Source organism: Vipera berus (genome assembly GCF_964194415.1).
Source record: "Vipera berus genome assembly, chromosome: Z".
Taxonomy (NCBI): Eukaryota; Metazoa; Chordata; class Lepidosauria; order Squamata; family Viperidae; genus Vipera; species Vipera berus.
In genome coordinates this window covers 89,524,813-89,551,172 of record NC_138205.1, presented here as the reverse complement: position 1 = coordinate 89,551,172, position 26,360 = coordinate 89,524,813, and the positions used below count along the sequence as shown (strand labels likewise).

At 35.6% G+C, this 26,360-nt stretch overlaps 1 protein-coding gene across 9 annotated transcripts in view; it reads right to left on the bottom strand.

Annotated features, from left to right (window-relative positions):
* The window catches only part of TBC1D5 (TBC1 domain family member 5), a 336,845-nt gene that overhangs the window by 96,177 nt on the left and 214,308 nt on the right, over positions 1-26,360 (bottom strand). For all 9 annotated transcript variants that reach the window (XM_081343522.1, XM_081343519.1, XM_081343516.1 and 6 more), the window contains 3 exons: positions 25,000-25,050; positions 24,842-24,911; positions 20,417-20,589 (listed from right to left, as the gene is read on the bottom strand). In XM_081343522.1, coding sequence (XP_081199648.1) covers positions 20,417-20,589; positions 24,842-24,911; positions 25,000-25,050 — 294 coding nt within the window. The remainder of the gene's footprint in view (positions 1-20,416; positions 20,590-24,841; positions 24,912-24,999; positions 25,051-26,360) is intronic.

The following is a 26,360-nucleotide window of genomic DNA, read 5'->3' as shown; positions in this document are numbered from 1 at the left end:
TTCTAGATATTTGTGAATTTAGCACAAATTCTTTATGAATGAATTGAGAGAGTATAAATATAAATCCTGTGTCTCTGTGGGTGTATGCATATGTGTATGTCCGTGTATGCAAGGATGAAAAAAGACTAAACGAACAGCATTGATTTTAAATTTGTATTACTAGAATCCAACTGGCTTTCTTTCAAACATGTGATAACTGAATTTTCTTCTATTATTCATGAGATAGAACACATATCTTCCCACCAGAGGGAAGAACACTTTAGACCACGTGTATTCTAATCTGAAACAGGCATACAGAGCTTTCCCTCTCCCTCACCTAGGTACATCTGACCATCTTTCACTCCTGTTGTGCCCAAAGCATGTTCCTCTCAGGAAAAGAACTCAGGCAGTCACGAAAAGGGTCAAAACCTGGCCAGTGGGTCTCAGGCAATTGCAGGACTGCTTTGAAACCACTGACTGGAGTGTATTTGAAGAACAAGATCTGAATGCATATACAGATGTCGTACTCTCTTATATTAGAACATGCACTGATAGTGTAACAACAGAAAAGTGCATTAGAGTTTATGGGAACTGTAAACCCTGGATGACTGCAGAGATACGAACACTCCTGAGAGCCCGGGATTTTGCCTTTAAGGCAGGGGACAGGGACACATACAGAGAGGCCAGGGCAAATCTTAGAAGAGGCATTAGGATGGCAAAACAGCAATATAAACATAAGGTGGAGAACCACTTAGCAGACAACAATCCGAGGCAAGTGTGCCAGGGACTGTAGCACTTAACCAACTATAAGGGCAGTACAAGGAGCATGGTTAACACCGATGCCTCGTTGGCTGAGGAGCTGAATATCTTCTTCGCTCGCTACGAGGTAAAAAGACCACACCCCGTAGCCTCTGCTGGCCGGCCTTCTGATTTTCAGCAACTCACCCTATCTGAAGACCAAGTGAGAACTGTATTGAAGGCTGTGAATCCCAGCAAAGCCACAGGCCCAGATGGGGTGCTGGGGATAGTGGTTAGGAATTGTGTCGACCAATTAGCAGGGGTCCTGACAAGGATTTTTAACATCTCCTTGCAGACGGCATGTGTACCATCGTGCTTGAAAGCAGCTACCATTGTCCCAGTCCCCAAGAAAACTGCAGTTGAGTGCCTGAATGACTACCGACCTGTTGCATTAATGTCTGTAGTCATGAAATGCTTCGAAAGATTGGTTCTGCAACATCTCAGGACATGCCTCCCACTGGATTTTGATAAACATCAATTTGCCTATAGGGGGAACAGGTCGACAGACGATGCCATAGCTACTGCTTTACACTCTGTAGCAAGTCATCTTGAGAAACCTGGAAGTTATGTCAGGATGCTTTTTGTTGATTATAGCTCGGCTTTCAACACCATTTTGCCGAGCTCTCTCATCGAGAAGCTGACTGACTTGAAATTCTCCCCCTGCATCTGCAATTGGATTCAAGACTTTCTTAGGGACTGGTTACAAACAGTGAGGGTCGGGGTCTGCTTTGTCCAGCCCCTTGAAGCTTTGCACCGGCTCGCCACAGGGTTGCGTGCTTAGCCCCTACCTGTACTCTTTGTACACATATGACTGTGTATCATCCGACCCATTTACTGTGATAATTAAGTTCGCAGATGATACGACCATGGTGGGTCTTATTACAGGTGGGGATGAGACAGTATACAGGGCGGAGGTACAAAAACTATCCATATGGTGTTGTAACAATAACTTGCACCTGAACATTGACAAGACAAAAGAGATGGTGCTAGACTTCCGGAGGAAAAAGGAGGAGCCTGCTCCACTTTACATCGGGGAGGACTGTGTGGAGAGAGTTTCCTCCTTTAAATTTCTGGGAGTCTACCTCTGCGAAGATCTGACCTGGAAAGTTAACACAACCCAGGTGGCCAGAAAGGCCCAACAGAGGCTTCACTTTCTCAGGGTCTTGCGGAAGAACAGGGTAGAACAACGGCTTATGACCCTCTTTTACCGGTCTACTATAGACAGCGTCCTCTCGTATGGTATTGTGGCTTGGTATGCTGGTCTGACAGCCGGGGATAGGAAGACATTACAGAGGGTGGTGAGCACAGCACAAGACATTGTGGGCTGTCCCCTGACACCACTGGATGACATCGCCAGGGTTCACTGCCTTGGAAGAGTAAGGAAAATTCTCAGGGATGACTCACACCCTGGACGGTATCTCTTTACTCTCCTACCATCGGGTAGGAGATATAGGAGTATAGCCAGCTGCACCAACAGGCTGAAAAACAGCTTTTATCCATGGGCTGTTAGGCTTTTGAACAGGAAATAATTTTTATAAACTTTATGCATAATTGACTTGCGAGGCTGGTGTGTTGTGCAATTAGTTCACATGGTGTAATAAGATGGAGAGTTTGTGTCACTGTAAGCTGGGGGGTGGGGGCACGAAGGGAGGCTCAGCCAATCTCAATGTATCATGGTTGTACTTTGACAATAAAAGGTTCATTCATTCATAAAAATGCATACACATACACTCCTTGCTCATTCCTTATACATTCATGATATCTGCTGATTTTAAAGATTAGGAGTCTTCTTTTCTTGTTACCTTAACCAATATCAATAATGCATGATAGATGTAAATCATTACCATTATGCTTTGGAAGAAAAATACTGTTAACTTTTGAATGTATGAACAGGAGGCTTAAATGATGTAGTAAAAAGTATTTAACATGGCCAGTATTCACTATCTGGGAGACCATGAGGAATGCTAAGAATTCCTGCAAGAGACATTAAATGTTTGGACCAAATGAATTATCACAGAACCACATTTGTAAATGGGGATTTCTTCACAACTTCTGATAACACATAGTCTATAAATAGAATTTGGAAAAAAAACAACCCACCTTTGGGACACAGAATATAAGGCTTATAATGGGTTTTGCAGATCATTTAGTCCAACTCCAGTTCATCACTTCTATTTCCTTATTAAACATCTCTTTATTTTTTTCTATGTGTCCAACTGAAATTTGTGTCCTTGTAATATAACTATTGCCCATTCTCTCTTTCACAACTTGGAATGAATCTGCCCCATCCTCTGCAAGACAGCCTTTCATATACTTGAACAGAGTTATTGTGCTTCCCCCTAGGCATTTCTTTTCCCGGCTAAACAAACCCAACAACTGTAATTATTACCCCTAAGTTTTCCCTTTAGGCTCCTTATCACATTGGTTGCTCTTCTCTGATCCTGATGTTATGATTTCACAGGCAAGTAAAGAATACTTGAATATGCTAATCTCTGCACACTGTACTACAGTATTACTTGGCTTGCACTTCTTGAAACATTTTTAGATTGGAATTCTTCTTAAGATTTCTTAATTTATCAGTTTATACATAGATGTACACACACACATTAAATTAATGTGTTTGCTCTTAACTACTGAGAGGAACTATGTATTCAAATTTATGTTTTAGCAGGCTTATGGTTTCTTTAAATCAGAATATAAAGCCAAATAAAACTGAGAAAGCTGAGCACTTTCCTTGCATGAAAGTTCACTGATTTTCTAAAGCATAATAACTTGCAGCACACAAAACAACAACAACCAGTACCATAAATGCTATATTCTAGAGCAGTGATTCTCAGCCTTTTCTTCACCATGGATCTCCTTTAAATACCTTTTGTGGCCGTGGACCATGTCCACAGTCCTCAAGACAAAACTCAAAATTTAAATCATATTTCTTCAATCCTTTGTGGATTTTTAAAAAATATACACATATGCAATGGAGCGTGATTTTATAGAAATTAAACTAATTATCTTTATTTGTCAGAAAAAACTACAAGGATCCAACAATATAGACTAGTGGTCTGAGACAGAGTACTTAGAAGCCAGCTAGTTAGTTATTTTGTCATTAGAAATAAATAAAAATAGATTGAAAAACAATAGCATCTTTAGCCCAATGACCAATACTCCAGCAAGAGATAAGAATTGTGATTTAAGAATTCCAATCTTGTCTTAGTTTTGAATATGTATATGTTCATATGTATATGTATTTGAATTATGTATATGTTCAGAGCCTCTGAATTCTGAGGAATGAAGACCATTATTTGAAAGATTTCCTCTTCTACTTTTTGATTATGTTAAAATAATATTGACTAGATGAATCCTTATAGAAAGTCAGATCATCTGGCAATGGTTTACCTAACCATTCCTTACTGGTTTTGGCCATCATATGCATTGGATACTTCCCAAGAACTTAGAATATTGCAGTGTACTGGTGTAGCATATATGCGGATCAAACAGTCTGGCCCTTTGTAAATGACAGATAAAAAATTGTCAATTTGAATATTTTCTAATTGCCATCCATCTTATTATTATTACTATTATGGTTAGCCGCATAGTAAGCCATATGTTCAGACTGGATTTGGATTTTTCGTCTACCTATCAAGCCCTTTCCAAGGACTTGGGATAGGGAAATCTGGATGTTTGATGTTGTTATAGATATGGTCACAGGATGTAAGCTGTTCTGATAAGAGTGAAGATTTATTCTCCAAGCTTGTGAGTTAGTTTGCAAATGTTTCATTACCAAGCTAGGTAACATTAGGGGATGTCAGTGTTCTTCTGTTTATAAGGGCTTTGTGTGGTCAGTAGGTCTTTTGATGGTGAGGTCATGTCAGGTGAGGGTCTTGTGATGGATCAGGTGTGAGTCACCAATGAGTCTTGTGATGGGTCTTGTGATGGAGAGATTACATCAGGTGAGGGTCATTGGGAGGTGAAGTGCTGGTTAGTGCAGGCTTTCATTGGTTGGCTGAGGGTTGGTGCTGTTTCTGGTTGGCTGTGTGGTTGGATTGTGATGGGTTTATAGGCTGGTTGTAGGTCGATGTATCTGTTGATGCAATTGCTTGTGGAGTGCCAGGCTTCAATGTTCTGAGTAAAGCTGCCTTTGGCAACTGATTGATGGCAAATCTGTCAACGCCAATAGTGTTCAAGTAATGCTCCAGTTGTTTTGGGATTGTACCCAAGGTCCTTATTACTATTTGTACTATCTTTTCTTGCTTCTCTCACATTCAATTTCTATTTGCAGGTCTTTGTATTCTGTCATCTTCTCCAGCTCTTTCTCTTCTATTCTGCTGTCTCCAGGTACTGCCATGTCCATTATCCAGACCTTTTTGTCTTTCTTATTGACAATTGTTAAGTCTGGAGTGTTATGTGGAAGATACCTTTCTGTTTGAATTCTAAAGTCCCAGAGCACTTTAGCTTCTTCATTTTATGACTTTCAACACACCATTATCACTACTTTGTCTTTGTCTGTTGTAGTTAGTTTCTGTGATCTTCTTACAGCAGCTAACCAGGTGATCCATTAATTTTTCAGCTTCTTTGCAGACATTTGCTGTTTATTGTTGTCTTCTCATTTCTGGTGTGTGCATTTGTTCTTAAGGCTTGGTCTGGTGCAGCTAGAATCAGCCACTTTTAGCCTTGCTGATCTTAGTCACTGTCTTGTTATTATCTGCTTTGCCTGGTATTTCTTTTAACATACCAGCCTTGTAATACTTTATTTTTCCATTTTTCTTTTCTGTTCTTTATTTGGTCCTTCTTGTAGGCAATTTTGATCTCTCCAATAGTCAGTAATCCTTCCTGGTATACTAACTTCAGTGCATTTTCTTCACTGCTGTTCAGATATTCTTCCAATGCTCTTTTTTTCTTTTTCATTGTCTGACATATTTGCAACGTTCCACACCCACATAGTTTCCTTCGTAAGTAGATGAAGGATGAAAAGCATGATTATTTTTCTGATCTTCCTATTTAGGGCTTTAAGTTTGCTTAAGTCCAGTGCACTACTTCAGTTGCGTATCTAATGACTGGAATTGCCAGGTGTTTATTTCCTTGAGGACATTTTTTCAACTTAATTTGGACTTTAGGATTTTCTTCACTCTTTCTTCTTCACTTCTAATCTTTTCTTTGACTTCAGCGTGCTTAATGCTATTGGTTTAAAGGATACCCAGTTATTTATGGTGATTTTTTTAATACAGACTCTTGATGATATTTCCATAGGGTATCTTGATTCCTTAAGTTTTCAGTATTTTCCCTTTTTTGGTTATTAGTATTATTAAGGTTCACTGCCAGAAACTGAGATTGGTTTTGACATTTTTATTCATATATTGAATCCTTACTAAGGACCTGGGATAAGCAGATGTTGATGTCTGACGGTGTTAAAGATATTGATATTTTTGTTATTCCACCATTTTAATATATAATTACATATAAGGTAGTGAACATACCTAATTCTCCTGCCTCTTGTTTTTCCTGTGAAGTGGCTTGTATTGAGAAAGGCTGGCATTGAGAAAAGTCCTCTAGCTTGCTTTCATTGTAAATTTAAATTAAAGTTTAATTTTAAATTTCATTTTAAATTTTAAAAAAAGATGCTGCGATGGTTAAGAAACCAGGCTAGAAACCAGAAAACTGAGTTCTAGTCCCATTTAGCCATGAAGCCAGATGGGTGACCTTGGGCCAGTCACTCTCTCTCATCCTTAAGAAGGTAGCAATGGCAAATTATGTCTTAAAATATTGCCAAGAAAGCTGCAGTCTGTAGTCCAAGCAGTTGCCAGCCATCAGCACTGATTTGAAGGCACTCTCCCCCCACCCTGAAAAATCCTCTACTTGATGCTACTGGATCCATTATGAAAATGGTATTATTCAATTTAACTTACAATAAATGCACATTAGAATTGAACTCTGGATGTCTTTCTTGGGCATGAAAAAGTATGATTAAAAAGGAAGCTTGGATCTAATATATAAAGTACAAGTTAATTAAAAGAAATCTTGAAATTTCACAGATTTACTATTTCAGCAGTCACTGACAATTTTTCACAGATTAGACCTATAAATCTGTCACCCTGTGAAAAGCAGCAATAGACATTTTTGTAATATTTTCCTACATTCATTTTATTAACTTCTAAACCAATACTTCTTCCAGTCCTAATTTGACCTCTGTTGCAAAGATTCCAGCATATTTTTCAATATTAAGCTTCTAGTTGACAATTCTACCTATTTACTAAATTGGAGAGCAAAATCTCTACTATGCCAGGTTTTCAAATAGCTTTTTTAAAGTTTATTATTGTACTAAACTGAATAAACATAGTGGCTTTGAAAACCTTTGGGATTCAGGGTTGGTTTGATCATTCTAGATGCAGTTTGGTATAGTGGTTAATACATCAGGCAAAAAACCAAGAGACCCTGAGGTCTAGCTCGATCTACGGCACAAAGACAGCTAGGTGATCTTGGAACAGTCAGGGTCTCTTAGAACTAGGAAGGAGGCAATGGCAAACTACTTCTGAAAACTTCACAAAGAAAACTGCAGGGATTTGTCCAAGAATTTGGCATGATTGAACAGAAGAAAAAAAAAGTCATTTTACTATATATCTAATATACTCAAATTATATAAATACACAAGCATAGTTTTTTGCAATATTTTATTATATTCATTCTCAAGATTTTTTTTATTAACTTCTAAACCAATTCCTCTTCCATTGTCCAAATTTGGCCTCTGCTGCAAAAATTCTGACATATCTTTCCATGTACAGCTTCTAGTTCCCAAGTTTTACCAATGCTATGCTATGAAGAAAAGATCTGCACCGCAACATTAAAAAAAGACAAAGTATCTAAAAGGCTGTTTATGTCAAATGGATTTTCAATATGATAAATACCTATGCTATATTTTATACTGCATTAGATGCTAAATTTAAAAACAACCTTCAGTAACAATTTACAATTAACATGTATTGGGAAACCGGGAATACTGCCATTTGTTTTTATTTCTTGTGATGTGTATAGTCTCGGTTATTCAAACTGTATGGTTGTTACCTAGGTAACTGCCTGGATGTAGTATAATTGGATGAGTTTTCAAAATGATTGTCACAACTGTGGGCAGAAATTCAGGTAGAGGATCCATGGTGGCATCATGGCTTAAATTCAAATTTGTCCTATAAAATCATACTATAAAATTTTTTTCTAAGCAGTGCTGATGAGAGATCTGCAATCATCGTCTGAAAAAGTATTAAGCAGGCAGCAAAGTGCTTCTTTTTTGTATTGTAGTGGATGGTTATTAAAAGACATATCAAGGGAGAAAAAAGGAGATGACCACACAATGAACCATTTGTTTTTAAAAGGAAAAGCTATATTAATTCAAATGCTTAGACCTCAATCTATTAATTCCCATTTCAATTATGTTAGGATAAAAATCTTACATTCTTCTTTTTCCTTTGGTTACTATCTTTTTCTTACAAAAAAAGCATTGGTTTACAAATGCTTGAATAGCATCAGGTCTTGGATTTATTTAGATTTATATAAAATTTATATTTATATTTATTTGAAACAGCATGCACTGTCATCTAGAAATTTGTAAAATGGAAGTATGCAATTTAATGTCTTTGGTCATCATGCAATTTGTGAAAGCTTTGTATTTTGACCCAGCGAGTCTCAAAAACTGAAGTGAATTGTAATTTTGTAATTGTAATTTTCAATCTTACTAAAACATGGAACTAGTAAATACATGGGGAATAATCACATTATTTGCTTTTAATATGTAGTATTAACTGAATTTAAATTAAATCAAATGCATTTTTATTAAGGGTTCAACCACTTATTTTTACTGACCCCAGCCTGCTTTTAGAATATTTCTTCCAGCATACAATTCAGAGGCCAAATGTGGCCATTCACAAACTTTTATATTCAGTATCAAGGGTTGTTGGGTTTTTTTGCAACTATCTAGCATCTTAACACAAGTGTCAAATTATTTTGTAGTTAATAGGTCTCCTCTAATTCTTTTTTTATTTGAAGGCTAACCCCCCCCCCAGTAAAACGTAACACAATCACAAAGTGTTGACTAATAAATACCTGTTACAAGTATTAGCAGCAAGTAAAATAAATATATGTCCTGCCCCCCTTTTTTATGTACTTTGAATAAACGTATAATATATTCTTGTGATGACATTATATTACAACAGGGAATGCTAAGCTGTCTCTTTTCTCTGAATCTAGTAAACTTTTAAATCACCTTGTTAGCTTTCCCTGCTCCATATGAATCTGTTGATTCTTTGCCAATCTTGCAAGTTTTTCTCTGAAACTGGAATCAGGATAATTTAGAATAGAAAGTTTATTCTGAGTATTGTATTCATTTTAATTATCACAATACGTTTTAGCCAAGAGAGTTTCAGACTTCTTCATGTTTCAAGTTTCCCCCCCTATAATTTGTTGTAATTATTTTGAAATATATGTTTATCACTTTGTGTCAGATGTATTTTTTTATCTCACAACTGGTCTGTCTTTGTATAGAAGAAAGAATTTATCATTGCTAATGTATATGAAAATAATTGGGGAAAAAAATAAAAATAAAAAGTGATCTTAAAAGAGATCAAAGGACTTTGAGAAATATGACAGGATTTGAAATACTATACAAAATGTAAGATAATCTACGAGGACATATTTGTAGACTGTGCTAAAATATGAACATAGATGTGGAACAAATTAAAAATCGTGTGATAAAACAGATGCAAAAATTGAGATAAACCTATGGAAAGAACTATGAAAAATATATATTCCAAACTATAATCTAAGGAAAAATGTTTTAAAATGTTCTACAAATGTATGTTGTCTTATTCTTTCCTGGGTTCAGTAATAGTATGTAAAAACTCACAAGCCATTTGTAACTAGGTATTATGTACATTAAAATATAGATACACCCTTCATTTCATACATTTTAAATAAGAATGAGAAATTTAAAGAGCCAGTGTGTTTTGCTTTTAATGCTTAGGATCTCCCTGTAATACGGTATGGATGCTAACTACTGGGAGCAATAACAGTAATTGTAAAAAATGATTTATTATTCATTTCCACTGCAATGTAGTAGCCTAACGATTAGCATTAAGTAATTTTTGCTATTTTTTGAAATCAGTTATATTAATATGTGTATCCCAAGCATCTATAAGTAAACATTTTTTGCATACTGTTAAATTAGGGGCACACTGAATACATCAAAATTGAAAGATAATACAGATGGTTAAGTTTCCCAAAGTTTATTTATTGATCTGCAAGAACAGTCCCAGTTAAATTACCATAAACCTTCACATCCACAACAACTGCTAATCCAGCTAATAGGAATTAAGGGACATAGAAGATACATAATAAGCATCTGGGGGATATAGAATTTATCCCATGAGTGCAATAAAGGAATCATAATTTAAGAATGCTGAAGCCCTAGTGCATCATGAAGGTCCTTCCTTACAAATGACATTAATTGCATAGCCAGCAGATGCTTATTATGTATTCTAGTTCCCTGCAAAGAAAAAAAATCATTTAAAATGTAAAGGTTTAATGCTATTTTAAGAAGAGAGTAACACAGCTGTTTGGTGATGTCACTGGCAAGTTTGAATAGCCCAATTTGGAGGCCATGTTCAGAAGCTCACCACTGACACAAGAGCTATATAAACATACAGTCCAAATGTTTAGCAATACATGATGCATGTTTTCCTGCATATGTGAAAAAATATTGCACAATCATTGCAGCATGCCTCACAGAACTCTCCGCAAATCTGCTTCATATGACCTTGCAAGTTAGCTTCTAAGCACATCATCATGCAAAAAAGAAAATAGGCAGTATTCCCTTTGGGCAATTAGGCCAGATCATATTTCATCATTATTTTAATGTATCAATTTAACAAATGTAAAAGCTATGAAAATCTGTGAGCAAATATTTTAGGAAAATCACAAGATCTCAAAACAGTTTGGTTCAATCTACACCATTCATATGGATTGAAATTCTCATACAGTATAACCAATTACCCTTCACCTGCATACTACTGTCTAGATCAGGGGTGTCAAACTGCTGGCCCATAGGCCACTTGTATCATACGGAGGTTGCACCCACCCAAGTTCTGGCAATGCAAAAAAAGTCACGATACGTAGTGATACATCATGTGACGTGGTGAGTTTGACATCTGTCTAGATGTATTTGAATTCAACTGATATAATTTCCAATTGCTGGACACAGTGGTGAAGCCCTTTTTAAATAAAATAAAATAAAATAAAATCATGAAGGATCTATGTAGTGGTATATCTAATCATTACAACTGGCAAAGAATTTTTATTTGCTACCAAGTGATCAAACAGATTGAACAAGGGGTTATATATAGATCCAAAACTATGCCTCTTTTTCTTGTAGTGGTCCTACTGATTATCATACGTTTCATTCAATATCTGTAACAGAATTCCTCATCTTAAGAGCTACAGCTGTACAATGCTACACCAAATTGGCCTATTAATATCCAATTGTTAAGGAAGAGGGGACAGAGTAGAATGTTTTTTTACTGCTATTATTTTATTTCATTCATGCAACCAATAACAATTTTGTAAACATTTTGCTAATGCCCAATACAACAGATAACATTATGTAAACATTTTGCTGATACCCAAAAACATACACAGCTAATATGAATAATGTCTAAGCACAACTAAATATTATTAGCAAGTACTGGCTCTCAGACAGGTTGGAAATATCCTGAATTACTCCAGACTCATACTAATATGCTGGTAAACACCTGGTTATACTTGTAGATATCCTTATCCCAGTTAACATTTGGAGAACACAGCTTATATTATGTATAAGAAATTTCCATGTTGTTTCACATACCCTATTGATGTATGACTCTTTCCTAACTGAAGACTATTTTGGGTTTTTGACTAGCATACTAAGGGTTCCACTTTCAACTGAGTTCTTGTGACTCAATAAAAAAAAAGAAGTTTGATTTGTTACAGATGATTCATAATGTCATGCAAAATCCCTTCCCATAACTGTATGATCCATTCTGAGTTGTTTGGTTTATCAAATCCAAGAGTCATCATTTCAGTTGCTAATTCTGCCTGGGTTTTGCTTTTGTAAGTCAGTCTCCTAACAGAGCAAACACAGATGATTTAATGCTTCTAAATTTCACTATAACTACAACAGAATACTCATTAAAGATTCATGCTGAAAGATATGGGGAAGTGGGAAAGCGATCCACAACTGACTCACCAACTTTTTGCAGCAAGTAGGACTTTTTCCATTACATATGTTTTCTACTTATGTTGACACATTGTTACTCAACTCTAATACACCCTTGAACACAGGTGTCAAACTTGATCACGTCACATCACATATCGTGACATATTGCAATGTTTTTTGCCTTTGTAGAGGCATGGTGGGTGTGATCTGCGTGTGAGATGTAGGCAAAAAATAAGAAAACATTTCTACATACAATTGAAATGTGCAGCTGTATTCCAAAGGGATGGAATGGTTTCATGTCTTTAGGGTTAATTAAACTTAACATTATTATAATTATGAGTTCTCTTCAGCCATGCCTGCTGAAATTGAGCCTGGAATTAAGTAGGACTACATTTTGTATGGATGGACTAAAATTCCATTCAAAACAAATTAATCATTTAAACTAATATCTCTATTGTACACAGATTGGTGGATTTCAAAGATAAGGAAAAATGCTAGGAACTTGAGTACATATTTCTAACAGGAACACCTAAGATCAGTCTAGCTGCCTAGCCAAAGGAAGCAGGCACCTCTATTGGGCAAAACAGTATAGGAAGATGTTGTTGGTGGTTGACCACTACAGTAACAATTACAAGGAAATAAATGTATACTCTGTAGGAGAAAGGAATAGTAAACCACTCCTGCATTTTTACCAGAAAACTACTTGGATAGAAAATACAAAATGATTGATGATACAGTACCAGATGATGGGCCCCTCAGGTTGGATGGCATCAACTTACTACTGAGAAAGAGGTGAGGATCTTTTGAAGCACTAATGGTATTTATGACGTGGATAAATTAAAGCCTTGGGGACATGATTTTGCTATACAGAAAAATTTGAAGATGCATAGTCAGGCTCACAGTGGGAACATGGAACATAAGTAGCATGAACATGGGAAAGCTCAACACAGTGAGAAATGAAATAAATTAATGACTAGAAAGTGACATCTTAGACATTAGTGAATTGATTGGGATTGGATACTTTTAGCAAGAAGATCACACTGTTTACTAGATGTGAAAAACAAAAAAAGTAGTGAGGAAGGTTATATCAAGAACAATACAAAGCTATTATAACCAAATAATAGCAATTACACTTCATGGACAACCCTTTATGTGATGACCATCCAGGTTCATGCTTCAGCCATTAATTCAGAAAAGAAGAAGTTTGATGAGTTTTATGATCAAGTTTAAATTGAAATCGACAAAGCAGGCAAGTACAATGTGCTGCTTCTGATTTGAGACCAAATGCAAAGTTGGAAATATTAAGAAAGTAAATTTAATTGGATTATATAGTTTAGGAAACCAAAATGAAGACTTATCAATGTCACACAAATTTATTTCTTCATAGATAACTCTTTCAAATAACCAAAATGAGGTCCATATACATAAACATCACCAGATGGCAGTTTATAGAAATGAAATTGACAATATTATGGCAAAAAAGAGTCGGAAGAACCATCAAGGACATGATAAGGTGCTGTTTGTATAACAAATCATATATGGAAACTCAAACATAAAGCAAGTCTCTAATTTTATGATATGATTTTGAACATACAGCATACTACCATTTTCAAAGAGAATATCTGGAATTGCTCTGAAGTTCTGAACTTCATTGATAGAGAACCAAAGAAACTATATAATGAACTTAAGAGACTGCCAAAAATGTACAGAGAAGAAAGCAAATTGGATATCAGAACAAACTGGAAATTGTCAGTAAAAGAAGCAAAGCTAAAAAAAGGAAAAAAATATCAGAGGAATTTTATAGACATTGAATATGGAAACAAACATAGAAAAAGAAGGAAAGTTTTTCAAAAGACTTCTGAACTCAGAAGGAGGTTCTAACTTTAAATTAGTATGCTAGAGAACACCAATGGACAGAGTCAAGAGAAAGTAACCAATTCAAAGTAGATCAAAGATGTAAGAAGTACATCAAACACTGTTCAGTAGAAATGTCAACATCCAAGATACCTTAAAATTTATTTCCTACTTACAGGAACCTCTAGTTCTAAAGATGAAGCTATATCAGCATTCTGATCATTACTAAATCAGAAGGCTAAAGAAAGATGCAAACAGCAATAAAGTTCTAACGAAGCAATGCCAGCAAAGCTAGAGAATGCCACTGTGGTCAACTGATTGGAAGAGGTCAATCTATATTCCAATACCAAAAAAAGACACTCAACAGAGTGAGCCAAATATTGTAGAACATCCTTGATTTCACAAAGTAGCAAAATAATACTTAAGATCAACCAATGCAGATTAAAGGCCTTCATGGAAAAAGAGATGCTAGCTGTTCAAGCTTACTTTAGAAAAGGCCAATAAATATGAGAAATTATGGCCAATAACATGCTGATAATTGAGAATTCAAAACAGAAATTATCAGGTGCTTCACATGATATGATTACAGAAAGGCTTTTTATTGTACCAGTCATGTTAAGTTGTGGAACATACTAAGAAAAATGAGAAAACATTTCACTATCCTCATGTGAAATTCATAGATAAGCCAGGAAGCCACATTTTGGACAGAATATAGCAAAATAAACTGACTCCCAGTTGGTAAAGGAATGTTTTACTTTCTCCCTTACAAGCTGAATATATATAAAGGGAAAACAGATTGCAAGATGATGCACATGATTTTAAAACTGGAGGAATAAATATTAAGAACTTGCACTATGTTGATGATGCTAACCTGATTGCCAGAAATGCAAATGATCTGCAAGCTCTAGTAAAAAAATCAAGGAGCACAGTGATAAAAATGGAACTAAATTTAAATAAAAAGAACAAACTAATAACAAGTAAAAAAGAGCCTTAGAAGAAACAAAAAGAAATATTGAACTGATAAGTTAGCTTGCGCCTTTTCAGATCAACTATTAACAATAAAGGAATACGCAGTCATGAAATATGCCACAAACCAGATCTTAGTGGAATAACAAAGAAACTTTTGGAAAAGTTATTTAAATGCCACGATGTTCCTATTCCTACAAAGATAAGAATAGTGCAGATATTAGTATTACCTGTGACATTACATGGTAGCAAAAGTTGGACTTTGAAAAACCAGCATAGAAACAATATTGGTCCTTTTGAAATTTGATGTTGGAGAAGACACTTGAGAATATGGTGGAGAGCCAAAAACAAATGGATTGTCTAACAAATCAACCCAGAGTTCTCACTTGAGGCCGAAATGACCAAGTTCAAATTATCCTACTTCAGATATATTATGTCAGACATGTCAAACACAAGGCCCGGGGGTCGGATCCAGCCCGTGAAGTGGTTTCATGTGGCCCGCGAAGCCATCCTGGAAATAGTGAGGGAACGGCCCCCACTGCCTTGGCCCTGGCCCAGAGACCCTCCTTCTGCCAGAGACCCTCAGATCTGTCCCACTCCTGCCCAGGCCCCCATAGGCACCCTTGATGCTAACGATGTAGAGCTGGCCATGCCCACCCAGTAGGCCATACACACTCTAGCCACGCCCACCCAGTAGGCCACGCCCACCCTGGCCATACCCATCTGGCCCCTTGAGGGCAACCGCAATGCTGATGCGGCCCTCAATGAAATTGAGTTTGACACCCCTGTATTATGTGAAGACTGAAAAAGGCTCGCTGGGAAAGGTGAAAAGAGAAAGGAGAAGATCAAGTGGATGGACTCAGTTATAGTAGTGATCGGTGCACCAAATGAAGATTTGAAGGATCAGATTAGATTCAGATCATGGACAAAATCTCCATGTGGTCTTTAAGAGTTGACACTATCACGATAGTACATTGATAGTATCAATCAAAGATCCTTAATTATTATGGATTGAAAAAGTTGTTCTTTTACAAATTATTTTCTTTTGTTAATAATGTGAAGGACAGGAAAAAAGTTATTCTAATAACCCACATCTAATTTATACATTAGCATTGCTCAATCTTGTCTATCTTGAGGTCTCTAGACAACTTTGGGATTGTCATTCCAGAATTCCTAGCCAGTATCACTTCTAAAAGCAATAGCTAATATGCCAACAGCAAACATCTCATATAAATTGAACAAGTTTTTAAAATATATGTTCAGCTTCGGTTCCATGCAAGCTATATAAACTGAATTTAAGTCACTTGTTTCATGGAACATATTGGTTTATTTGCCTTTTGTGTATTATTGTCACAAATACCATGTATCTCTTTTTATGTACATCTGTTTTGTCATTTTTTTCATACTATAAATTATTATATTTTTTCCTGGACAGTTTAGGAAAGATCAGTTTTATGTTAAGAACTGTTCTGAGATCATGGTGGAATCCTTTGCAGTTTTTTTCTATAACAACTGTCCAAATTCAGCAAACATAGCCTTTAAATACATTTGAATACTTTCCTACAAAATGCATCATATGGTTGGCCAAGAGCCTTTATCTATCTTATATATGTAATCCATAACATTGTATTGTAACTTTTAATCCTATGTTACTTTTCTTCCAGGCATCTCAGCATATAATTAAGTCGCATGAGTAAAGAAATCTCACCATACTTCTCATTTTCAACCAACTTATATACCATTTACTTTCAACTTTCAATTTATTCAAGAATAAATTACCAAGCAAGGTTTAAACCCATACTTAGTTAAAAGTAAATGAATATTAATTGCATTATACTTTTCATCAGATATACTAAAGTAAAAGAGGCTGACAGACATATTGAACTAAGGGTTCTCAAACTGCATTGATTGGGCTGTTTGATAGTTCCTTGATTGGGGTAATGTTTGCTTTTGATTGTTGGTCTAATGTTAATCTTGGTGTTAATCTCTGCTCGTCTGGGTTTGTTTGCTGGTGAGGAAGTGTTTTCATCTTTGTTTCCTTTTAGGGTTTTGACTATCTCTTTTGAATAATATATACATGTTGTTTCTGTGTGAGTGTTGATGGCCATACTTCTTTAGCATTTTTGGACTTTGCTTGGTCTAGGATGCTCAGTTTCCTAGTTGAAATTATGGTTAGGTTTGCCCATATTGTGAAACTAAGGAATCTTCTGACTGCTAGTTGGTATTCATGGAAGTGTTCTCCTAGTGCTCTGCCTTATTTACCTTACATAGTGACTGTTGCAGTCCTTACATTGTATGTTATAGATGACTCCTGTTTTTTTCTGAGCTGCTGGCTCTTTTGGTTTACTTAGGATGTTTTGGAGGGCTTTATATGGTTTGTGTGCTATGGTGATACCATGTGGTTTAATAGTCTGTTGTTTGTTTCGGGGATATTTTTAATGTATGGCAGTGTTATCCTTTTCACAGCTAATTTTGGTTGGGCCATTCGTTTGAATGGTCAAGTACTTTTTTATAAAGTTATATGGACATCCAATTTGTTGAAAGATGTTGTATAAATTATCTGTTTCCTTTTTCTGATGTTCAAGAAACACTGACTTTACATGAAAGTATTAGAAGTATCTTGAACTGGATAGCTATTAAATATAAATGGTTTAGCTGGCATACTGTCTTTTAGACTGGATTAAATAAGATCATTTTAATAAACTTCTTCTAAGTTCTGACCTGTAATTGAACATAATGAATATAGAAATATGAAATTTTTTTGAGTATCTTTGTCTTTAAAACAACTGTTAGCAAAAACACTTCCTTTACTCTGAATCAGGAATAGCATCCTTCTCCAGTAACATTTAGAAAATAATTCAAGCATTCATTACAGGAAAAAAATTATATAACACCCAACATTACACATAAAAATTACTATATGTTAACATATTATTAGAAATAAAAAGGTCTAATACATAATTACACTTGAAGTTTCAAGTGAAATTCTGTTGCAATGGTATGTTTAATGACAGATTACAAATCACTAGCCACTTATCTGTAAATAAAGATCCAATTGTAAAATTAATTATCCTACGCAACAGATGGTCATCACTCATCTCATTGCCTTATGTCACCTTCCTCTACTTACTTGAATGCCTGCATAACTACTAGTTTCTTCCCACCTAACTCACCTGCCAGTTTATTCTGGAGAGAAGTGAGCATTTGTATATGTTTTCTGGTTAATAGTGAGTAATAAAAATGTGATGAGGTTATCAAGATCAGTTTTAAGTTCCCATTAAATGTCAATTTTCAATAACTAGTTCCAAAGGAAAAAGCACATCCATTGAGAAAAATGCTGTCCTTCTCTTTGCAGACTACTTCTGTATCACAGAAAGCTTCTGAATGTAGTATGCCACCCGAAGTTGTTACATGTCTTATACAGCAGAAGTCTCCAACCACTGGGCTGTGGCCCACTACTGGGCCTTGAGTGGTTGAAAGCCGGGCTGCGGAGGTGGTGGGCGAGTGTGTGTGCACATCCCAATTGCGCAAGACGCAGGGATTCATGCACTTACTCACCCACTTGCGCAAGGAGAGGGGATGCATGCACACAACTCACCCATTTGCGCAAGTGGGCAAGAGCACTCCATTTGTGTGAGCAGTGGGTGCATGTCCACATTGCTTGCCTTCCACTCAAGCAGAACCATCCCATCTCCTCCCCGCCAGTCCGCAAAGCTGGAAAGGTTGAAGAATTCCATTATACAGCTTTTACAATCTGATAAGCAGATAAATAGATAAAATACATAAATAAGAAGCTAGCAACATGGCACCTTCCAAGATTTTGGCCATTTCAAACTATGCATTTAAATGAATTATCTGCAGTATTATTATGCAAAATAAATTCTGGCTACCTCTGGCTTAGAAGAAATTTATTTTGTTGAAAATTTAGAAGAAAAGAATATCCAACTCTTGTTCAAGATTCATTTCCATAATGCAAAATCATGGCAGCTAACCATTATATTTAAATCAGGTCCGAACAATGTAGACTCAATTTATTATTCTCTAATTTCTTAGCAGTAGCATTTCAACTACATTTTAAAAAAATCTATTTTATCATTTATTTACTAATGTGCCATTTCCCTTTTAAGCAGTCAAGATGGTATGCATAATGCTCTTTCCTCTAATTTAATCATTACAAAAATAACTATTTGAAATAGATTAAGTTGATAAACTGTAACTGCCTAACAACAATCAATTAATTAATTACGTAACTGAATATAGTTTTGAACCAGGTGTTTCTTTGGTCTGAGTCCAACCTTGCAAACATTAATTTATATAGGCTGCTGGCAAGCATAAACATATTCTATTGTGTTCATTTTACATAATTTCTGAAAAAAATGAAATAATAAAGGGACTAACCCTCTAGGTATTAAACATTTTACTCAACCTTGATATGGGTATGTTTGCTAAGAACTATTATTTTGCTTTAACTCTGCTCTGAATTTTATTCCTATTAAAATGATCTCTATATAGAGAAATTAGACACAATATTTATAGTATCTTTAACACAATATCTTACTTTTAATTAATGTTATAAAATGCTGATATCTGTGAAACATGACATTATTTTATACTAAGCAAGAAAAACATTAGTAGCCATTTACCATATATACAGGACGCAATCTGTATTCATTTATCATTCTTATGGTGTTTTATTTGCAAAATTTTTGCTATGAACACTAATAGTTAAGGAAGCCATCTGCACTGATTTGCCGGGGGGACACAGAATGAGCAAGGTGAATCTGTATGCTTCAACAGAACACAGCTGGCTAATGCTAGAATTTCTAACTTATATGCTCGGCTTCTTACTTGCTTACTTGCTTGCTAAAAAATAACAACAGAAGGAGGACATTCCAAATTGTTTCCTGGACATAAGAATAATAAATCAATTCCTGCTCTCAATCATACATCCTTTCCCCTTCAAACTATATTTTAACAACTTGTTAAATAAAAGGTAGTGTGAGTGACCTTAAACCCCTAGTGCTTAATTTCATATAGGTAAGGGGGGGTCTAAATGGAGGACTGGAAATTGAGATGGGAATAAAAATAAGAAGAAAAGCTGAAAAGTTAAGGATATATGAGAAAGAAAAAATAAAAAATAACAAGGAAAAGAAAAGAGACAGCTCCAGTTACTTATGGAACAGAAACTGCAAATCCCAAGCACGTTGCTCCAACAGGCTATCCTGAAAAAATGTAACTCTTGCTGTCAGATTTGTTGCAAGCATAATCACTTAAATACCTATAACATTATTACATTGATAATCTAGTGTCTGCCTAAATTTGGAAGTGACAATTGTTAAAACATATTTTCCCCTCCCTCCAAAGTATAAAAGAGCAAACATCTCTGGTTCTATTTTCTAGGGTTTTATCATACCAACACAAATTATATTTGCAAACTTTGCAGCTCTAAACTATGGAATTTATCTAGAAATATGACAGTAGAGGGAACAACATATGATGGATGGAAATCACTGAAAGTTGCTTGTTGGTGTGTTTTAAATTTAACATTTTAACATTTTCTGTATTTAAAAATTAATCAAGCCAAATACTTACAGTCCATAAATCTGTGGTGCAATCTCAAGCCTATTCAGATGCATGTAGAGCTCAATGTCATGTTTCTTTAGCAAATGATCTTGGATATGATTAACTTTTGCAACAATGGCTATTGATGGACCTAAATCTTGTGGTCTTGCAAACGGAATAGGGGTCATCACAGCATCTTTTTCCTATTAAAATTGATAATAACAAGAAAGATAAATTTAAATCAATTATTAATTGAGTTGCCCATATAAATTTATCAAAAGATAATCATGACCATGGAAGCATAAATATATATCTCTTGCAGCTGAACTTCTACTAAAGGGAAAGAAAACTTTCCATTTAGGATTCTAAATATAAAAGTTGTAGGCATTATTATTAAATTTATTGATCTACAAAGACTACAATCCAAATATAATAAATCAACATCAGAGGAGATTCTCCCCATTGAATCACAGAAATGCAATCGCAGATTCCATAATATCTAAATTAATATTCAAATGAAGAAATGGCCTAGACTCCCACTCTGTGATCAGCCTGTCCCAGGTAAATGATGGTCTTTGAGGATTTCCAGAAAAGATTACAGATTCCCCAGCAAGTGACCTCTTGGAAAAATGTTTGGGACAATGCAAAAAAAAAAAAAAAAGCTTTAGCGAAAGTTTCAAAAATTTACAAAGATGGGCTCCTCAGAAGCTGTTTCATGTGAGGGAGAAAGTCTATCTCTCTATGAAATATTTGAGACTCAGATTGCCTAGTAAAAAGTTAGGACCAAAATTCCTTGAGCCTTTCCCCATAGTTCAAATTACAAACCCTGTTACACTGGAATTAAAACTCCCTCGACTTTCGGGAAAGTCCACCCTGTTTTTCACTGCAGTCTATTAAAATCTTTCAGGGAGTCCTCCTTAAGACCTGCTCCAAAAAAGTCACTTGGTCCCCTTGTGGTAGAGGGAGAGACCCATTATGAAATAAAATGAATTCTTGATTCTAGGTTTTACAAAGGAAAATTACAGTATTTAGTACAGTGGAAAGGAGACCCACTATCAGAAGCCACTCTTGGGTAAAGAGTGCTGATGTTAAGGAAGATAGATTAATAAGTAGAGTTTTTGCTAAGCATCCTCATAAACCTCGGGGAGGTTACTAACTGTAACTCTTCTTCATCTACAGGATTTCTCCTTTAGAGGTCTGCCCCGAGGCCTCTCGTTTGTGGAGTTCCTCAGGGGTCGGTCCTCTCTCCCCTCTTGTTCAACATCTATATGAAGCCGCTGGGTGAGCTCATTTGTGATGATACCCAGCTTTTTCTTTCCACCCCGAACCAACCCAGTGATGCCCTCGACGTGATGTCCCGTTGCCTGGAGGCGGTCCGAGTTTGGATGGGGAGAAACAGGCTTTGTCTCAATCCTGCCAAGACTGAGTGGCTGTGCATACCGGCATCTCAGACTAACCAATCTTTTCCATCGTTAACTATGGGGGGTGAGGTGTTACCCCCCCGTTGATAGGGCCTGTAACTTGGGCGTCCTCCTGGATTCACGGCTCAGTTTGGAAGATCATATAGGAGCCGTGGCCATGGGGGCTTTTGCCCAGGTTCGCTTGGTGCACCAGTTACGGCCCTATCTGGACCGAGATGCCCTACGCACAGTCACCCATGCGCTCATGACCTCCTGGCTAGACAACTGCAATGCTCTCTACATGGGGCTGCCCCTGAGGATCACTCAGAGGCTTCAGCTGGTGCAGAATGCAGCCGCGCGAGTTGTGATGGGAGTCTCCCGATACTCCCATCTAACACCTCTTCTCCGCGAGCTGCATTGGCTTCCAGTTGCCCTCTGGGTGAGATTCAAGGTGCTGGTGATGACCTATAAAGCCCTAAATGGCATGGGCCTGGATTATCTGAGGGAGCACCTGCTGCCAGCGTCAATTTCCCATCGTCCTGTGCGCTCCCACAGGGAGGGCCTCCTGAGGGTACCGCCGGTCAAGGATTGCTGACGGGCGATCCCCAGGGGGAGGGCGTTCTCTGTGGGCGCGCCTGCCCTATGGAATCAACTGCCAATGGAACTCTGGACTGCCCCCGACCTTCGTTCATTTCGCCGGAACCTAAAAACCTGGCTCTTTGAGCTATCTGGTCTGGACTGAGGGGTTTGTTTTTAAATTGTGATTTTAATTTTTTGCGGCTAGACTTAATTTAATTTAATTTTAATTTTATATTGTATTGTTTTTAAATTTTGCCTTGTAAACCGCCCTGAGTCCTTTGGGAGTAGGGCGGTATATAAACCGAATAAATAAATAAATAAATTAATAAACTATCTTGGCTGAAGCCATTTTTGCTTTGTTTTCAGTTGCCACAATAATGGGAGGGGGGGATGAGTGATTTTAAGGTTAGACTAAACAATACATTGTCCCACGGGAACCAAGGTCATTGCTGCCTTGTTTTGGCGGGCTGAGCCTTCCATTAGAAAGCCTGCCAAAGTAGTTTATTAGGGAATGTGATTAATAACATAGTGCTGGGTGGGAAGTTCAACTTTATAACATTGTAGCCTTTGGGAGGGAACTCCAGTCTTGATTTCACTTTTGAGTGTGCTGATACTTTGTAGCCAAATAAATATGTTCTTTAAGGAAACTGCTTTCCTTGGAGTTCTGTTTTTACTGGTCTTATCTATTGGAAACATGACAGTAGCAATAAGGGCAGAAAATAGTTATTTTTCTATCCTAATTATTCCTAATGATAATCATGCATGTTTAAAATAACTCAGTTCATGCTGGTGAAGGATAAGTCACAAGAACCTCTTGGGTGTTATGCAATTCAATTATATAATTGAAAGTGTAATTTATCACCTTCAAAGCCCTTCATAGCACAGGGCCTGATTATGCCCATTCCTGGACCAAAAAGCCTTTCTCACATTACCCGCAATCTGGTCAACTCCCATTTGGACTACTTAATGTAATTTATATGGGACTGCCCTTGAAGATATTCAAAAGTTTCAGCTGATTCAAACTGTAGTGTGACCATCTGCTAGATGCTGATTTGTTTTCAGATGCAACTCAGGTGTTAGTCAACAACTTTAAAATCCTATATGGCTTGGGACCTTTTAAGGACCACCACTCCCTTGTTACATCTACCCAATGCACCAGAGTGGGAAGGCAGGGCATGTTGTTAGTCCCATCTATTAAGGGACAGCTGAAAGGACAGTTACATAAATTTGTTTAGTAAAGATATGAGAGATCATCTTTTCCAGTTGTTTCTGACCATTTGATCCAATTAGGCAGAATGGATGCACTCCAGTTCCCATTAATTAAACAATATTGTCTTTTGGGATCCAAAAAAGTGCCTTCTTTGTTACAGAACTTGCTTTCAGAATTATACCACAGAGATATATATGTCTATAATCTGATGACATTCAGAAAGCTGTTTAAAAACCTGGTTATTTTCCCAACCTTTGGGGCGGAATGAAAAGTGACATCTTTGGATGGTTTCTTTTTGGTTATATTTCTTTTTTTGCATTTTTAATTAATTGTAAGCTACACAGAGTTGCTGAAATAAATAAATTTATTTTATAAATTTAGAAATAGCATTTTTATGTTGAAAATTGCACAAAGAAATAAAAAACAAAGAGATTACTGATCTGTTTTATTTTTTTAGAAATGTTTTATTGATTTTTTATAATAACAATCCTTAGTACCTAGTGAACAGCATATTGTCTTGGTTCATATATTGTGAAAAAAACAATCAATTAATTAACAGAATAATATTTTTTGTAATTCCATAATTAGTATATTAATTAATAATATATTTCTTTGATCTTCCATTCTCCCTCTTCAACCTTAATCTAATTCTTAATGTTTTCAATGCATAAATGGTTAAATATTGTACAAATAATGGTAACGTCCATTCTGACATTTTTTCTTATCGACTTGTGTTGTTTTTATAAAAATCATCTTATTAGTTCACAATATATCTTATTTTCATAATTCTTATTTAAGGTTAATTTTCCCTTAATATTCAAACAATTCTTATCAGTCATAATTTTCTCAATATTAATCATCTAAATATCCAGATTTTCCATTTAGATATCTCAATGTTTTCATGTTTCATGCATTACAAAAATACTATACTGCGTATCTATTTTATGACATCTATAACATCTTTTCTGATCAGTTTATATTTCACTTATATTTGTAAAAGTTTATTTGTTAAATCACTATGTATCCTATTTTCAAAGTTCTTATTTAAGCTTAATTTCCCTGTCTGTCTGTTTTATAATGTGGTACAATACATGTGAATAGGGAACTATAAAATTTATTTAACATAAACATTTTAAGTTGTCCAAGACTAAAATCTTCAAAGATATTATTATAACATATTTTAAATGGCATATTTATTCTCATTCAATAATTACACATAATTAATTTAACAAATAGTTTTACGTATGAATTTTTATCAAGAGGTACCTTTTGACTGTCATGCTCATAAGTTGAAAACCAATGTTCCGCTGTTTTCATTAGATGAGTGAACATTGCACTGAAAGAGATTATATCATTACCTAAGAATGATAACTATAAAAATCAGAATCATAATTTTAAGAACAAATGAAGATTACTGAACATACTAGGCATCATGCTCCAGGTAGTCAGGATTCAAAAGAACGTTCATTTCTTCACTGGAAAAAATACATACATATTTAAATATTTATTTCTGGAAGTTTCCTTAAATAACTTATAACAGAAATGCAAGCTAAGTAAAACTAGCCTTTATCTTTAAAATTATAATTCCAGTTTAGAGAAATGGAGTCTTTACTCTCTCTATAGATCAGTCTTTCTATAGTTCAGAAATAAACTAGTTACCTTGTCTGCAAAACAATGAAAGAACTATCTAATTATTTGAAATAACAAATTACTGAATGCCACAATATATTTCAATACATTTGATCTAAAATAATTGATCACTGACCATTGGAAACAAATAAACAAAAAGCTGATCAGTCAAATACGGTATTAAAACAGCACTTTATTTTAATAAAAACTATTTTTAATTTTTAATTTACCAACAATTATCAGTGTCAATGATTCTTATTCATTTTTGTGGTTAGAACTCTAATATGAAAGGAGAAGGATAATATACCCAGTGAATGCACCACTGAGAAATTTGATACTTTTTTCCTCATTAGATCCTGCACCTATTAACCAATTTTCATACATATGCATAGAAAGTAATTTGCATCTTGGAGATTCTCCCTTCTTTTGCTTCAGGAAAAGAGCTCTTATAGGTTAATTGGTTCTTGAGAAAAGTATATAGCCCAACATAGCAAGTAAATTGTGAAACCATCAGCTCATACGTATATAGATTTTGAGTGTTAAGATCCCAACTATTTCCTAATTATTTAATGATTACCTGGTCCAATATAGGTAAGATTTCATTTAGCAAGACTTTTGTTCTCTATATTGAGCCTTACAATAATCTACACAGACATTACAGAAAAAAGCACTGTAATACACTTCTTCTGTTTCAATTAATTGGTTGAGAATCAGAGAACATGTGTCAAATAATCCCAAACCTTAACAACATTGCATGATTAAAATGATCATGTTGTTTGAACCATTATAGAAATGTGTGGCACCTAATGTAAGAGCTTGGAGTTCAAAAGAGTAACATTCCCTGAAATGTCATAGAATTTAGCAATCTTGCAAAATGGAAAATATTTAGGGATCCCTGCAACATTGCATGAGTTAATGCAATGGTGTCAATAGCCTAAAAGTGTCACTTCAGTCTTTGTATTTCCAAATAGTGACCTCATGAAAGATCTAAGGTTAAACATTAATTTATCAAGAAAGAACTCTCACATTTAAATTGTTTCCACTGCTTATATTAGCTATTTTCTATCTAAAAGGAGTAATCTAATTATAAAGAATTAACTAAATATACAGAACCTGCATAGAAAGCAAACCCAAATGATATTACTAAGTAATAGTT